The following is a 16957-nucleotide window of genomic DNA, read 5'->3' as shown; positions in this document are numbered from 1 at the left end:
AAACCTCTACAAAGACATCCCAATAAACGAAACAAACCCAAGTCAACATCAGGTCACAGGAAAACTCCACACATTAGAAGCAACAATTAAAGACAACCAAAACCCTCTAGACTCCCCAATCACATGGAAAGAACTGGCCACAAAAACAAAATCTCTCCACCTAAAGAAAGCCTGTGGCCCAGACAACATCAAAAATGAAATGCTCAAGTTCAGCAATATGGAGATGCAGGGTGCGGTACTCAAATTATTCAACATCATATTACGTTCAGGCTGTTTTCCCGATATCTGGTGCCAAGGACTAATCTCCCCCATATATAAAAGCGGAAACAAATCAGACCCAAATAACTACCGCGGCATCTGTGTCAACAGTTGTCTAGGGAAGCTATTCTGCAGTATTCTAAACAGTAGATTACTTGATTTTCTTAACAAACATAATATCCTCAGAAAAAACCAAATAGGCTTTCTTCCAAAACACCGCACCGCCGACCATATCTATACCCTTCACACCCTCATTGAAAAACATATACACCAAACAAAAAATGGGAAAATATTCGCCTGTTTCATCGACTTCAAGAAAGCCTTTGACTCTATATGGCACGAAGGGCTCTATTATAAACTTCTTCAGTGTGGAATAGGGGGCAAAGTCTATGACCTTATTAAATCAATGTATCTGAAAAACAAATGCGGGGTCAAAATTGGAGACAAACGCACCGATTTCTTCACCCAGAGAAGAGGCGTCCGACAGGGCTGCAATTTGAGCCCGACCCTGTTCAACATATACATAAATGAATTAGCAGACATGCTGGAGCAAAGCGAGTCACCAGGTCTCCGTCTCCTTGATGGAGAAGTGAAATCCCTGTTCTATGCGGACGACCTGGTTCTGCTGTCTCCCACAGAACAGGGATTACAGCAACAACTAGACCTACTCGACAAATACTGCCAAAATTGGGCTCTAACAGTAAATCTAAAGAAAACCAACATCATGATTTTTCAAAAAAGGCCCAGATGTCAGGAAAACAAATACCAATTTACCCTCAGTGATACCGCTATAGGACACACTATGAGCTACACCTACCTTGGTCTAACTATTACAGCATCAGGGAGCTTCAGCATAGCAGTGAATGCACTAAAAGAAAAAGCCCGAAGAGCCCTATATGCAATAAAAAGAAAATTCTACAACATCCAAATCCCAATCAAAATCTGGCTCAAAATATTTGACAGCATAATCCTGCCCATTGCACTGTACGGTAGTGAAGTATGGGGCCCGCTAAATCACCAAAGCTACACTAAATGGGAAAAACACACAATAGAAGCCCTACATGCAGAATTCTGCCGAAGCATCCTTCGCACCCAAAGAAAAACGCCAACAAATGCATGCAGAGCCGAACTAGGCAGATACCCACTGATAATAAACATCCAAAAACGAGCACTAAACTTCCTAAATCACCTCAAATCTAGCTCCCCAGACACCCTTCATTTCAAAGCCTTTCAGACCCAAGAGCTAAACCCAGAAAAGAGTCCCCTGAGTCAGCTGCTACTGAAACTAAGTACTCAGCCGGACCCTGACCAGCCCCAGACCAACACAGCCGTCCAAACACCAATCCGAGTGAACCAAATCATTAAACAATGCAAAGAAACCTACCTGGAACATTGGAACAAAATAACCGAAAGCCAAAGCAGATTAGAATGTTACCGGGCCCTAAAAAGAGATTATAAACTGGCAGACTACCTCACGACCATCAGAGACACAAAACAGAGACAGACCCTCACCAGGTACAGACTAAGCGACCACCAACTGGAAATTGAAAAAGGCAGATACAAGAAATCCTGGCAGCCTAGAGAGAATAGAATATGCGATCAATGTCTGGCCGGCGAGGTTGAAACAGAAATGCATTTCCTCCTAAAATGCGAAAAATTCAACACATCAAGAAACATATTATTCAACAAGCTAAGCCAAACAACCCCAGATTTCAAGGAATTGGATGACCTGTCAAAATTGAGATTAGTCCTGGGAGAAGGAGACAGACCATACCTTGGGGCCAAATATGTAACAACATGTCACAACCTGAGGACTGTTTAAAAGTAAGACTGTTTAAAATTAATATTGTTAAAAGTAATATTGTATGTACCCAACAAATGTCAAATCAATTGACACCTACAGAATGTTGGAAAACTGTACCTTTTTGCTATGTAAGCTTTGGCAATATGGTTCTCTGTAAACTTTCATGCCAATAAAGCATTTGAATTGGAATTGGAATTGGAATTGGAGAGTGGGGACTGAAGCGGCATATAGCAGAGAGCAAGAGAGTGGGGACTGAAGCGGCATATAGCAGAGAGCAAGAGAGTGGGGACTGAAGCGGCATATAGCAGAGAGCAAGAGAGTGGGGACTGAAGCGGCATATAGCAGAGAGCAAGAGAGTGGGGACTGAAGCGGCATATAGCAGAGAGCAAGAGAGTGGGGACTGAAGCGGCATATAGCAGAGAGCAAGAGAGTGGGGACTGAAGCGGCATATAGCAGAGAGCAAGAGAGTGGGGACTGAAGCGGCATATAGCAGAGAGCAAGAGAGTGGGGACTGAAGCGGCATATAGCAGAGAGCAAGAGAGTGGGGACTGAAGCGGCATATAGCAGAGAGCAAGAGAGTGGGGACTGAAGAGGCATATAGCAGAGAGCAAGAGAGTGGGGACTGAAGAGGCATATAGCAGAGAGCAAGAGAGTTGGGACTGAAGCGGCATATAGCAGAGAGCAAGAGAGTGGGGACTGAAGAGGCATATAGCAGAGAGCAAGAGAGTTGGGACTGAAGCGGCATATAGCAGAGAGCAAGAGAGTGGGGACTGAAGAGGCATATAGCAGAGAGCAAGAGAGTTGGGACTGAAGCGGCATATAGCAGAGAGCAAGAGAGTTGGGACTGGTAAGGCATAGCGCAAAGAGTCATGGGAGGGGACGAGAGAGGCAAAGAGTCTCCTTGTTTTGCCTTTTCTGTATTCATTATCAGGTTCAAGCACTCCCAGTTTGGTTATAGCAGTTAGATGCAGAGTAAAGCTTCCTCTACTTGGTACCAACAGTGTACCTCAGCATGTCTCAGAAGAGCACCCACTACTGTACCCCTGTGATGTTTTTCCATTTTCACAATAACCATCCAGTGGCTTCTCTCAGTGAGGGGCTACTTTGTGCTGTGAGACTATTCCTACTGGTTTTAAAAAGAAGAAAATTTAAAAGGATATAGGGAAAGGACACGGGAAGGGACTATGTAGGTAGTTCTTACAGAGAGCTGGCACAGGCATGATGGGGCAAATGGGGAAAGACACTAAGTGGGTTGCTCTTTCAGCGAGCTGGCACAAGTGTGTTAGGCCAAATAACTTTCCAATAAAATTCTATGAGTAATTGAAATGGAATTGCATGATCATTGGAAACAACAAAAATAGGTGCTTCACCACAGGGTGCATGAGAAAACTGGAGGCCGCGTCAACACAATATTGGCCCGATTTTAACTCCAGGTGGATTCCGCGCTCAGGCCTGAATTCAAATTACAGTTGGGTCTCAATGATGTCATTGGGCCGCAACATGCATATGTTACGAAGGACACTGTTGGCTCCAGGCGCATGTCCTTGCTGCCTGCTCGAGAGCAGGTTAAAATTGCAGATGTTGCGATCTTAGCAGCTTTGGGACAGGTAAGAGCCACGCCGATTTTAACTGCCCACCTGCCAGATTTCTGCTGAGTGTGCAGGGTTAATTAAAATTGCTCCCAGTGTGTTCTTCCACAATATCAGAAAATGACTGGTTTAGTCTGGGATCTGAACTCAATCAGCTGGTCTCACCAAGGGTGTGGCATGGGCTGTTCCAATTGACCTCAGCACACCTGAACCACGGAAGGGGAAAAAATCAGCCAGGGATATTGCTCTTGATCACTATCCAGTGATCTGTGTTTGAGCACGCAAGTGTGTGGATGTCAGCTAGGGCCAGGTTTGAGCTCATGTATGGTGCCCCCATGGTAAAATAACCTGTGTGTGGAGGTAAAGTTGGTCGTCTGTGGTAGCGGAAAACGGATGTAATGAATAGTCAACCCATTTTATACCCCGTTCGATTTTCATTCCATTGAATTCAGTTGAGCGGGGTGTAAAACGGGCTGCAAATTTGCTCATTTTGCACTACTGCCAAAGACCAATTTCATCCTCTTACAGTCTAGGCTCGTACATGAAGAATGGACTTGGTTGTACAAGGTATTGGTGAGACCGCACCTGGAATACTGCATACAGTTTTGGTGTCCATACTTAAGAAAAGACATACTTGCTCTCGAGTCAGTACAAAGAAGGTTCACTCGGTTAATCCCGGGGATGAGGGGATGAACGTATGAGGAGAGGTTGAGTAGATTGGGACTCTACTCATTGGAGTTCAGAAGAATGAGAGGCGATCTTATTGAAACATATAAGATTGTGAAGGGGTTGGATCGGGTGGATGCGGGGAGGATGTTCCCGATGATGGGTGAAACTAGAACTAGGGGGCATAGTCTTAGAATAAGGGGCTGCTCTTTCAAAACTGAGATGAGGAGGAACTACTTCACTCAGAGGGTGGTAGGTCCATGGAATATGCTGCCCCAAAAAGCTGTAGAAGCTACATCATTACATAAATTTAAAACAGAAATAGACAGTTTCCTAGAAGTAAAGGGAATTAAGGGTTATGGGGAACGGGCAGGAATTTGGACATGAGTCTAGGTTCGGATCGGTCATGGCCCTGTGGGTAGCGGAGCAGGCCCAGGGGCCGTGTAGCCTGATCCTGCTCCTATTTCGTGTGTCTAATTCTGTTAGATTCAGGAGATGGTTCTGTGATAGTAGATTGGCGGTTAGGATCAGATCAGCCATGATCTTATTGAATGGCGGAGCAGGCTCGAGGGGCCGATTGGCCTACTCCTGCTCCTATTTCTTATGTTCTTATGTGCGAGATATTGGCCACTTGTGCGAGATATTGGCCACTTGTGCGAGATACTGCCCATGGAATGTATTTCAGGGCAAAGAGGAAAAACAGATGAGAGAGAGCAGCTTGTTACTTCATGGAACACATTTCTCTGTTGCAGGATTCCACAGATATTCTCTTTGTCTGGAATGACATGAACGAGCCGGCAGTGTTTGATGGACCTGAGCTCACCATGCACAAGCATGCAGTGCACGCAGGCGGATGGGAGCACCGAGAGGTGCACAACCTGTATGGCTTTTATCAGGTAAACTCTATCATGCAGATGGTGTACTGATTGTTTTCTGGAGATTGTTAGATTCTGTCGTGGTGTAGAAACCATATTTAAACACGCACAAGATTGGTTAATGATGCATTGAATTTTTTCTTTCTGTAAATTCACTTTTTGTGAAGTTTGTGCTCATCGAAGTGAGGGACATTAATGCTGGGGAATGGAACAGTTTTAGATGTGGTATAGCACAGTTAGTTGCAGAGTAAAGCTTCCTCTAATCTGTGCCAACGACACACCTCAGGGTCAACCTCAGAGAGCAGCCACTACTGCACCACTGTGACATTATTCCACTTCCCATACCAGCCATCCTCATTGAACGAAGTTACTAATTAATGGCAAATTAGGAGCTGTTTTTACTGATCTGCATCCAGAATTATAATTTTAATCGCAGTTTTCCAGTGTTGAACCATAAAGTCAAAAGAACATGTGATAGCCCCGTCTATAAGATACATGGAACGTGCAGAATGCTCTTTAGCATACCATTTTGTCCTTGTACAAGACCTTGGTCAAGAACAGGCTTCAGGCTTGTGCAGTGAATGCCGAATCGCTGAATTCCTTCAAGTGATAGCTGGATCTGTTTCTGGCTGTGGTGGAGATCACCTCTTCTAAAAGGTAGGTACTGCATGACATTAATCAGGGCCAGAGTGATCACTTGGACTAGTTTTGATCGCCTAAGGGGGTCAGAGAGGAATTCCCCAGATTTTTTCCTGAAATTGGTTTTCACCTTGTTTTTCACTTCTCCCAGGAGATGACATGGTCTCAGGTGGAAAGTGTATATAATGTGATGCACACGGCATCGTAGTTGTGTGGGACAGGCTGGATGGACCAGAGGGTCTTTTCCTGTCCGTCATTGTTCATATGTTCACATTATAAAATCCTAGAGCATGAGGGCTGGAACTCTCACTCTATTAAACTGGAGAATTTCTCTAAATGGCACGGTGGAGTCAGATGGATAATCCTCCTGTGTCACTGCTCTATTTCCTGAGATTAGGGCAGTTTTTAAACTTTTACATAAAAGGTAAAAGCAAATTCCAGCTGACATTATATTTTTGTGTTTTGCATCAGCAATGGGCAACAGCAGAAGGTCTGATCCGTCGGTCTGGAGGAATAGAGAGGCCATTTGTGTTGACTCGTTCCTTCTTTGCTGGATCCCAGAGATATGGTTAGTGTAACTGAAAGCGGGACATGAGGACAGGGGCTTACAGGTCCAAGGTTGTGTTTGTGCTGTAACTTACAGTAGTGTCAGGATGCAAAGTGAAAGTACTTCAAAATCTCATGGATTAAGGTCATTCAGAGTAAACTGGCAGTGGATTTCTGCAGGATTTCTCCCAAAGTTACGGCGGACAATCCAGCGAATCCTCACGAAAGTTCACCCCTGCTGTGTCCAAATGTGCCATAGTGTACTTGGTCCATTTTAGGGGAGATTTTATGCATTGGGTTTTAAGATGACTGGGAGTACCTTCACCACAAGGACTGCAGCAGTTCAAGGAAGATGGCTCACCACCATCTTCTCAAGGGCAATTAAGAATGGGCAATAAATGCTGGCCTTACCAGTGGCGCCCACATCCCATGAATGAATTAAAAACAAAGATGATTCTTGCCTGTTTTTTTCAACCTGTAGGAGAACAGTATTAAAGTGGGAAATTCTCCATCAAGACACAAAGTTCCCAATTTTAACTCTGGGTGGGTGGGTGGCAAGGCGAGTTAGAAATGCCCACTGTACGCTGGAAGGGACGCCGGGATCCTGGCAGCTGGAGGGCAGGCAAACATTCTGGGTGATCTTCACTACCCGCCCGCCCGGTTTCTGCCTACCATGTAGGTATGCTGCACTACCCGAGAGGACCATGATCACCTGTGCCAACTCAAACTTCCGATGTAGCAGGCAAACCTCCTTGGAGGCCCAGCTTGAGTACTGGGGTCAGGTTGGCATAAATGTTGGGTAATCCTCCTGGCTTTCAAGGTCCACTCATTCCCTTCCTGTTTCTCAGTGCTGAGCTGAGTTTAGTGCTGATAGGAAATTCAGGTGAGCGAGGAAGACATTTTCTAGAAGTCCTCAAGAGACTTGATGGGGCTTGAAGGATCAGTGGGTTTAACGGCCTTTTCTTGATCCATGCTTTCATGTGCAACTAAAATAGAGCCGTTGTATTAATATTACAGTTATACCTGTGATTGAGGAGAGCAAATTGGGGGGCAGAAATGGGGAACAAAATGAGAGAGACAAACTGGATCCTGAAGACACAGCTCTCAGTCCTGAGCCCAGTTTAAATGATCTGATTCTAATTATTACTGACTGTATCAGTGTGTAGTCTGACATGAATCTTGTCATTCATGTGAAAATGACTTATGTAATAATACTGGGCGGCCTGCTGGTGGCGCTGTCCAGGGAAAATATAAATACTCGGGCATGGGCCCAGCTTGTGCAGGACATTCTTTAACAGGAACTAGTGAAGGACACAACTAGATCTCCGTGTTGAAAAACAGTTGATTAAAGCCTTGTTTAATACTCAGACCAAGTGCCTAGTCATTTTCTTACCTCATAGTCACTGTAAACCTGTGGTGATTACACCAGTCACTGATCCTTCTCTCTGTTGAAGCTACAGTGAAGTGTGTGACCATGCCCTTACCCAAGCTTTAGTCATTTCTGTACAAGGCTGAAGTTGTGATGCTACACTTGGCCTCAGTGCCACTGGGCTGGAGAGGGGGAAAAAATCAGCCAAGGTTTCTGCTACTAAATACTGTCCAGCAATACCTGCTACCAAATGCATGTGGATGTGGATGTCGGGTCTGGGCAGGATCAGGCTTGGTTGTGATGTCTACTATGGTGAACTAGCTTCCTAGTACTCGCCATCTAGGCTCACATATGAAGAATGGCCTCTGCTGAGGTACCAGAGGGTGACTGGCCTGTGGCACCGAACACCAGCAAGAATCAGCCCTTCACAAGAGGAGAAAATTGAAGTGCGTAAAAAAAAGAGAACTGCATCACTAAAATAACAATGTTGGATGACTTATTTACTGCTCTACCAATTTTTCATTCTCTGTTTGTTCTGTTTATTAGGAGCAGTATGGACAGGAGACAATGTAGCTGAGTGGAGTTACCTTAAAATCTCAATCCCGATGCTACTTAATCTCAGTATAACTGGCATCTCATTCTGTGGAGGTAAGAGTCACTATTAGAGAAAGAAAGAACTTGCATTTAGGTAGCACATTTCACATCCTCAGGTGTCCCAACGTGCTTTACAACCAATAAAGTACTTTGAAGTAAAGTCAGTGTTGTTATGTAGGCAAATGTGGTAGGCAATTGGTGCACAACAAGGACCCACAAACAGCAATGAGATAAGGGATCGCTTTATTAATTTTGATGCTGTTGGCTAAGGGAGGAATGTTGGTCAAGCCACTAGGAGAATTCCTTGCTGTTCTCTGAATAGTGCCACGGGATCCTTCAAATCGACTTGAATAGGCAGACAGGGCCTCAGTTTAATGTCTCATTCGAAAGACAGCACTGAAGTGTCAGCATGGATTATGTTGTCAAGTCTCTGGCGACAACCTGCAGACTCAGAGGTGAGAGTGCTACCACTTAGCCAAGCTGTTAAAAATCACAGCCATGAGACTCTCGGTATTACTGGGTTAGAACACTGGCTTTTCAATTCTGGAACACAAAGATTAGTAGAAATCTGGAATTCTCTGCCCCAAAAGACTGTGGATGATGGACAGTTGGATCTTTCAAGACTGAGATCAATAGATTTTTGTTAGCTAAGGGTATCGAGGGATATGGCGCTAAGATGGGTAAATAGAGTTGAGGTACAAATTAACCATGAGCTAATTGAATGGCGGAGCAGTCGCGAGTGGCTGAATGGCCTACTCCTGTGTTCCTAACTTGGGTTAGCATTGTTAGTAGTTAGACCATTATAAAAGACATCACAAATGGGGAATATATATATTTTTTACTTGTCTTTTATTTCCCAATGTTTTCTCCTCCTCTCCTGACGGTATTGACTCTTGCTGGGTACATACAGGTGTTGGTGCCAGTACCTTGTCCAAGTGCCCATACTTACTTCACACATGAGCCTAGACAGTGAATATTGCCAGGCCAGACAATTCGATTATTGGGGACAGGGTGAAGGGGGATGCATCAGAGCCAATTCAAATTCTTTCCTCACTCAGCTATACAGGCGCTTTCTTGTAGGAATCATTAGAAAGTGATCAGGAATTGAAACCCTGGCTGTTTCTTTTTCACTTCCCAATCACAACTACTGCCTTGGGTGAGATCAGTGAACTCATCATAGACTAGGGTGAACCTGCAGCCTTCTAGTCTGTATGACTGAGTGACACACCAGCACTTTTTAGCCAAACCGTTCCCTTGTATTATTGGAGCATTGGTTTGCTTTGTCGTGGATGCAGTGGGATACAGCTCAGATACAAAATTCCCCACGCATTGTGTGGGAATCTCTTGGTGAAGTACCAGCCGAACAAAGAACTTTCCCACGTGGAGAGAGGGATAATCAGGGCAAAATCATTTCAGGCTACCTTCATGCACTCCCAGCGAACAATGTGAGTGGCATTGGCGGTTTGAGGATTGATTTTTCTGTGACCATTGCATTAACTGGAAATAGTACATGTCAGGGAGAGAGGGAGAAAAATACTAAACAGAGGGCGGGTCATCCTTAAAATAACAACAAAACCTTTGTTTAGTTCTGCTTCTTTCATAGAAACATAGAAGATAGGAGCAGGAGTAGGCCATTTGGTCCCTCGAGCCTGCTCTGCCATTTAATGAGATCATGGCTGATCATCCAAATTCAGTACCCTGTCCCTGCCTTCTCCCCATATCCCTTGATCCCTTTAGCCTTAAGAAATATATCTAACTCCTTCTTGAATATATTTAATGAATTGGCCTCCTGCCTTCTGTGGTAGAGAATTCCACAGGTTCATACTCTCTGGGTGAAGAAATTCCTCCACATCTCTGTCCTAAATGGCTTACTCCTTAGACTGTGACCCCTGGTTCTGGACTCCCCGGCCATTGGGAACATCTTTCCTTGCCCTCATGTTTTTTTACTCACTTTGGTAATGGACATTATAAATGGAGCTGATCCAGACAGGCATGCTGTAGTGTGAAGTTTCAGCGGTAGTTGGAGAAAAGCCTCAGATTAAATATGTGAAGAAAACCTTAAATCAACGGAATTGCCCGTGTACACCATATTGTCATCCGCAACAGAATGCCTAGCGGGCAGCTCGTACTGCGTGCTGTGATGGAGCAGAATGATATAAGGAGATGCCCTTCCCTCACTTCCCCCAAATAGCAAATACTTATCTGAACAAAAAGGTCAGGGGCAGGAATCTAATAAAAAGAGGGAGTGGAGGTGAGCCTCTGGGGGTGGGGCGGTGGGGGGGGGGGGGGGGGCGGTAAAGAGTCGATTGCGTGGGCCGAGGTTTGGGAGCAGGGTATTCGACCATTCACTTGGTCAGAAATAGACTGGCAGGCTGGGGAGAGAGACCTGAAAAGGGGAGAAAGAAAGAAAGGACTTGGATTTTAAATAGCATCTTCCATGCCCTCAGAAGATCCCAAAGTGCTTTATAGTGAATGAAGTTCTTTTTGAAGTGTAGTCATCATTGTAATGCAGGGAAAAATTAAATAAAAAGGATGAAAGTCATTTGTTTGGGCATTACACATTTACCGTTGGGAGTATATATGCTGCCACCACATTAGGAGACAATAGAGCTTAATGTATTGCAGCTTAATAATTGACTGTTACCAGGGAAACTCTGCCCTCTGAAATTTGAAGGGACAATGTCTTAGGTGGTAAATTTTGTTCCATGACCCATTACTCTGTTTGCGAGTGGAGGAGGATCATCACATGGTCAGTCACATCTGCCTCTGTATAATGTCTATTGTAGTGAGCCCTCTGCACAAGACCCAACATGACAGTGCCGTGACAGTGATTTCAAAGCCTTCCTCCTCCTGCCTTTTCAAGGAACTGTGTCTGTTCAAAACCCTCTGAAGAGGTGAGAATGTCCCAAGAAATAGGATGGTGTACCCCTACCCTCTGTTCTCCCTTCTTCCCTTTTAAAAATGTTCTGCTTTCTCTTCAGCTGACGTAGGTGGGTTTGTACAGAGCCCTGAACCAGAGCTCCTTGTTCGCTGGTACCAGGCTGGTGCATACCAGCCATTCTTCAGGAATCATTCCCACACGGAGGCAAAGCGACGAGAGCCATGGTTGTTTGAAGAGGAAAACACTAGGATTCTCCGGGAAACGATTCGAGAGCGATATGCCCTGCTGCCATTCTGGTACACGCTCTTCTACATGGCCCACACCAAGGCAGAGCCGGTAATCAGGTAAACAACACTACCACGCTCTCCAATAAACAAAGGATGTTCAACGGCACATGGTGATCTACAGCGGGCTTAATTATGGGAATTGCAAGGCGAGCGGTTCAGATCAGACAGTTTAAGTGATTTATGTTAGCTATTTGAACACCAGATTGGATTACCATTATGTTGTTGGAGGAACGGATGCTCAAATCTCCCCTCCACCTCTCATCTGAAGGTGTTGGGAACCAGTTCCTTGAGTGCCTGCAACCCTCTGGTAGCTCACTCAAGTAGTCATTCTTCTTTGCTGTTGAGGTGTCTTAGGCTGTTGGATAGTCCTTACCACATTGATCAATGTGTCCTTTTTAACATATACCGCGATCCTCTACTTGACTTTCTTTCTCCTTTGCTATTTTGACAGTGATTACAATAGAATACAATACACAGAATAAGCCACACCAGAGGTGCTGGGAATTGACAGTGAGTGACTCAACCACACTGCTTGTGGGTTATCACATTTGATACCTAAATAAATGGATTTTGTTCTCCACTTTTGTTATCCAGTGCCGGCATCAAACACTCGCAAGTCAAATATAAAACAATCCAATGCCGAGCAAAGTTCCCTCTGCATTGTCCCAGCAATGTACCTTAACTGTAACTTCATAGGCCTTGCAGCTTAGACCAGTGTGACATTTTATTTTCTCATACCAGCAATCCCCAAGGCTTTTCTGATTGAGGTTCTCAACTTGCGCTAAATTTATGCTAAACTTTATCTTGTTCACTGTAGACCTGTACCTGCTGGGAACTGGGTTGAAGCTGCCCAAGTGTTAGAGCAAGGTTTTTATTTATGATTAAATCATAGAATCAGAATAGTACAGCACAGAAGGCGGCCATTCAATCCATCGAGCCTGTGCCGGCTCTTTCGAAGAGCAATCCAGTTAGTCCTACTCCCCCGCTCTTTCCTCATATCCCAGCAATTTTTTCTCCTTAAAGTATTTATCCAATTCCCTTTTGAAGGCTACTATTGAATCTGTATCCACCACCTTATCAGGAAGTGCATTCCAAATCCTAACCACACATTGCGTAAAAATGTTTTTCCTCATGTCGCCTCTGGTTCTTTTGCCAATCACTTTAAATCTGTGCCCTCTCGTTTTCTGGTATTAGAAATAATATCTCTTTATTTACTTTATTTAAATCCTTCATGATTTTAAACACCTCTATCAAATCTCCTCTTAGCTTTCTCTGCTCCAAAGAGAACAACCCCAGCTTCTCTAGTCTATCCACACAACTATTCCCTCATCCCTGGAACCATTCTGGTAAATCTCTCTAGCCTCTCCAAAGCCAAATGTTCTATATACTCCTCAAAAGATACCTGTACAAATTGCCACTTTTTATACATTTCTCTCACTCCCTCTACATGACAATCCACACATTTCTACATTACATGATTATACAAAAGTTAAAATAGAACTCGACAAGTATAATTAAATTGAAAATGTCCCTTATCAATAATTTTAGTTAATTAACTGGTATCCTTTCTTACCAAACTTTATCCAATGGGCTAACGAGGTCAGTACAACTCCCTTAACATTGTTATTTTATCAATAGTTTTGCTCTTATATATAATTGCTATTCCTCCAAGTGAAACCTTTAATTATAAGTCTGCCTTTGATTCTGTATCATTCGGTACTAATCAATCTCCTGATTCTACAAAAACCCCAATTAAAATGATTTTTTAAATTCATTCCTGGGATGTGGGTGTCACTGGCAAGGCCAGCATTTATTGCCCATCCTTAATTGCTCTTGAGAAGGTGTTGGTGAGCCGCCTTCTTCAACCACTGCAGTCCCTGTGGTGAAGGTACTCCCACAGTGCAGTTAGGTAGGGAGTTCTAGGATTTTGACCCAGCGACGATGAAGGATCTGCGATATATTTCCAAGTCAGGATGGTGTGTGACTTGGAGGGGAACTTGGATTTGATAGTGTTCCCATGCGCCTGCTGCCCTTGTCCTTCTAGGTGGTAGAGGTCGTGGGTTTGGGAGGTGCTGTCAAAGAAGCCTTGGTGAGTTGTTGCCGTGCATCTTGTAGATGGTACACATTGCAGCCACGGTGCGCAGGTGGTGGAGGGAGTGAATGTTTAAGGTGGTGAATGGGGTGCCAATCAACCGGGCTGCTTTGTCCTGGATGGTATTGAGCTTCTTGAGTGTTGTTGGAGCTGCACTCATCCAGGCAAGTGGAGAATGTATCATCACACTCCTGACTTGTCCTTATAGATGGTGGAAAGGCTTTGGGGAGTCAGGAGGTGAGACCTGCCGCAGAATACCTAGCATCTGACCTGCTCTTGTTGCCACAATATTTATGTGGCTGGTCCAGTTAAGTTTCTGGTCAATGGTGACGCCCAGGATATTGATGGTGGGGGATTCGGCAATGGTAATACCGTTGAATGTCAAGGGGCGATGGTTAGACTCTTTCTTGTTGGAGCTAGTCATTGCCTGGCACTTATGTGGCACTAATGTTACTTGCCACTTATCAGCCCAAGCCTGAATGTCGTCCAGGTCTTGTTGCATGTGGGCATGGACTGCTTCATTATCTGAGGAGTTGTGAAAGGAACTAAATACTGTGCAGTCATCAGCGAACATCCCCAATTCTGATCTTATGATGGAGGAAGGTCATTGATGAAGTAGCTGAAGATGTTTAGGCCTAGGACACTGCCCTGAGGAACTCCTGCAGCGATGTCCTGGGGCTGTGATGATTGGCGTCCAACAACCACAACCATCTTCCTTTGTGTTAGGTATGACTTCAGCCAGTGGAGAGTTTTCCCCCTGATTCCCATTGACTTCAGTTTTACTAGGGCTCCTTGATGCCAGACTCAGTCAAATGCTGCCTTGATGTCAAGGGCAGTCACTCTCACCTCACCTCTGGAATTCAGCTCTTTTGTCCATGTTTGGACCAAGGCTGTAATCAGGTCTGGAGCTGAGTGGTCCTGGCGGAACCCAAACTGGGCATCAGTGAGCAGGTTATTGGTGAGTAAATGCAACTTGATAGCACTGTCGACAACACCCTCCATCACTTTGCTGATGATTTAGAGTAGACTGATGGGGCGGTAATTGGCCGGATTGGATTTGTCCTGCTTTTTGTGGACAGGACATACCTGGGCTGTTTTCCACATTGTCGGGTAGATGCCAGTGTTGTAGCTATACTGGAACAGCTTGGCTAGAGGTGCGGATAGTTCTGGGGCACAAGTCTTCAGCACGACAGCTGGGATGTTGCCAGGGCCCATAGCCTTTGCTGTATCCAGTGCGCTCAGCCATTTCTTGATATCACATGGAGTGAATCGAATTGGCTGAAGACTGGCATCTGTGATGGTGGGGACCTCAGCAGGAGGCTGAGATGGATCATCCACTCGGCACTACAGGCTGAAGATGGTTGCAAACGCTTCAGCCTTGTCTTATACTCAGATGTTTTCCTTTTGCAGGCCTAATTGTTTGCCCTGAAACGCATGAGCTCCCTGAAACTTAGGAACTAGCATGCAAGCAGCATGTCTTTAATTAGGTTCCCTCATATATTACTCAGGTGATGACTTCATCCTGAAACTGACCATTGCTGTAGGGTCAGCCTCGGTTCAACAGTTCAGTGGTCACTACTTTAAAATTGACTTACACTTTTCTCCTTAAGTGTGGTGACTTTAAGTTGTTTTTTTAATACATTTAATGTGGCAGTTAAAGGGAAACCAGTGCTATGAGGAACTTGTGGTAGTTGCTGCAGACTTTGAGTGTCCAGTGCAACCAACACAACCACAGGTGCAAGCTGGGAACGGTAGCATAGTGGTCACATTACTGGACTATATGTGACTCCAGACCCACAGCAATGTGGTTGACTCTTAACTGGCCTCTGAAATGGCCTGGCAAGCCACTCAGTTGTAACAAACACACCACCACCAAGAAACAATAAGAAGAATAAAACCAAACGGACCACCCAGCCTCAACCTAGGCACCGGCTTTGGACATGACAATGGACGACCCAGCCCAGTCGACCCTGCAAAGTCCTCCTCACGAACATGTGAGGACTTGTGCTAAAATTGGGAGAGCTGTCCCACAGACTAGTCAAGCAACAGCCTGACATAGTCATACTCACAGAATCATACCTTTCAGCCAATGTCCCAGACTTCTCCATCACCATCCCTGGGTACGTCCTGTCCCATCAGCAGGACAGACCCACCAGAGGTGGCGGCACAGTGGTATACAGTCAGGAGGGAGTGGCCCTGGGAGTCCTCAACATTGACTCCGGACTTCATGAATTCTCAGGGCTTCAGGTCAAGCATGGGCAAGGAAACCTCCTGCTGATTACCACCTACCGCCCTCTCTCAGTACTCCTCCATATTGAACACCACTTGGAAGAAGCAAGGACACAGAATGTACTCTGGATGGGGGACTTCAATATCCATCACTAAGAGTGGCTCGGTAACACCACTACTGACTGAGTCCTGAAGAACATAGCTGCCAGACTAGGCCTGCGGCAGGTGGTGAGAGAACCAACACAAGGGAAAAACCTACTTGACCTTGTCCTCACCAATCTACCTGACTCAGACACATCTGCCCATGACAGCATTGGTAGCAGTGACCACTGCACAGTCCTTGTGGAGACGAACTCCTGTCTTCACACTGAGGACACCCTCCATCGTGTGTGTGGCACGACCACTGTGCTAAATGGGATAGATTCAGAACAGATCTAGCAGCTCAAAACTAGACATCCATGAGGTGCTGTGGGCCTTCAGCCACAGCAGCAAAATTGTATTCCACCACAATCTGTTAGCTCGTGGCCCGGCATATCCCTCACTCTACCATTACGATCAAGCCAGGGGACCAACCCTGGTTCAATGAGAAGTGTATAAGAGCATGCCAGGAGCAGCACCAGGCATACCTAAAAATGAGTTGCCAAGCTGGTGAAGCTGGAACACAGGACTACATGCATGCTAAACAGCAGAAGCAGCATGCTATAGACAGAGCTAAGCGACCCCACAATCAATGGATCAGATCAAAGCTCTGCAGTCCTGCCACATCCAGTCGTGAATGGTGGTTGAGAATTAAACAACTAACGGGAGGAGGAGGCTGACATGAATCTTGTCATTCATGTGAAAATGACTTATGAAATGATACTGTGCGGCCTGCTGGTGGTGCTGTCCAGGGAGAGTATAAATACTCGGGCATGAACCCAGCTTGCTCAGGACATTCTTTAACAGGAACTAGTGAAGGACACAACTAGATCTCCATGTTGAAAAACAGTTGATTAAAGCCTTGTTTAATACTCAGACCAAGCGCCTAGTAGTTTTCTTACGTCAGAGGCGGCTCCATGAATATCCCCATCCTCAATGATGGCGGAGCCCAGCACGTGAGTGCAAAAGACAAGGCTGAACCGTTTGCAA

The 16957-nt window shown here is 45.2% G+C and overlaps 1 protein-coding gene across 1 annotated transcript in view; it reads left to right on the top strand.

Moving 5' to 3' along the window:
* The window catches only part of LOC147109667 (neutral alpha-glucosidase C-like), a 205396-nt gene that overhangs the window by 146657 nt on the left and 41782 nt on the right, over positions 1–16957 (top strand). The window contains exons 14-17 of the mRNA XM_086002347.1: positions 5070–5213; positions 6303–6399; positions 8293–8394; positions 11322–11565. Of these exons, the coding sequence (XP_085858473.1) occupies positions 5070–5213; positions 6303–6399; positions 8293–8394; positions 11322–11565 (587 nt within the window). The remainder of the gene's footprint in view (positions 1–5069; positions 5214–6302; positions 6400–8292; positions 8395–11321; positions 11566–16957) is intronic.

Source organism: Somniosus microcephalus, chromosome 12, assembly GCF_052327205.1.
Source record: "Somniosus microcephalus isolate GS21.2 chromosome 12, FLI_Smic_1.0, whole genome shotgun sequence".
NCBI lineage: Eukaryota > Metazoa > Chordata > Chondrichthyes > Squaliformes > Somniosidae > Somniosus > Somniosus microcephalus.
The sequence above is the reverse complement of the archived record's forward strand: the minus strand, read 5'-3'. Positions and strand labels throughout refer to the sequence as shown.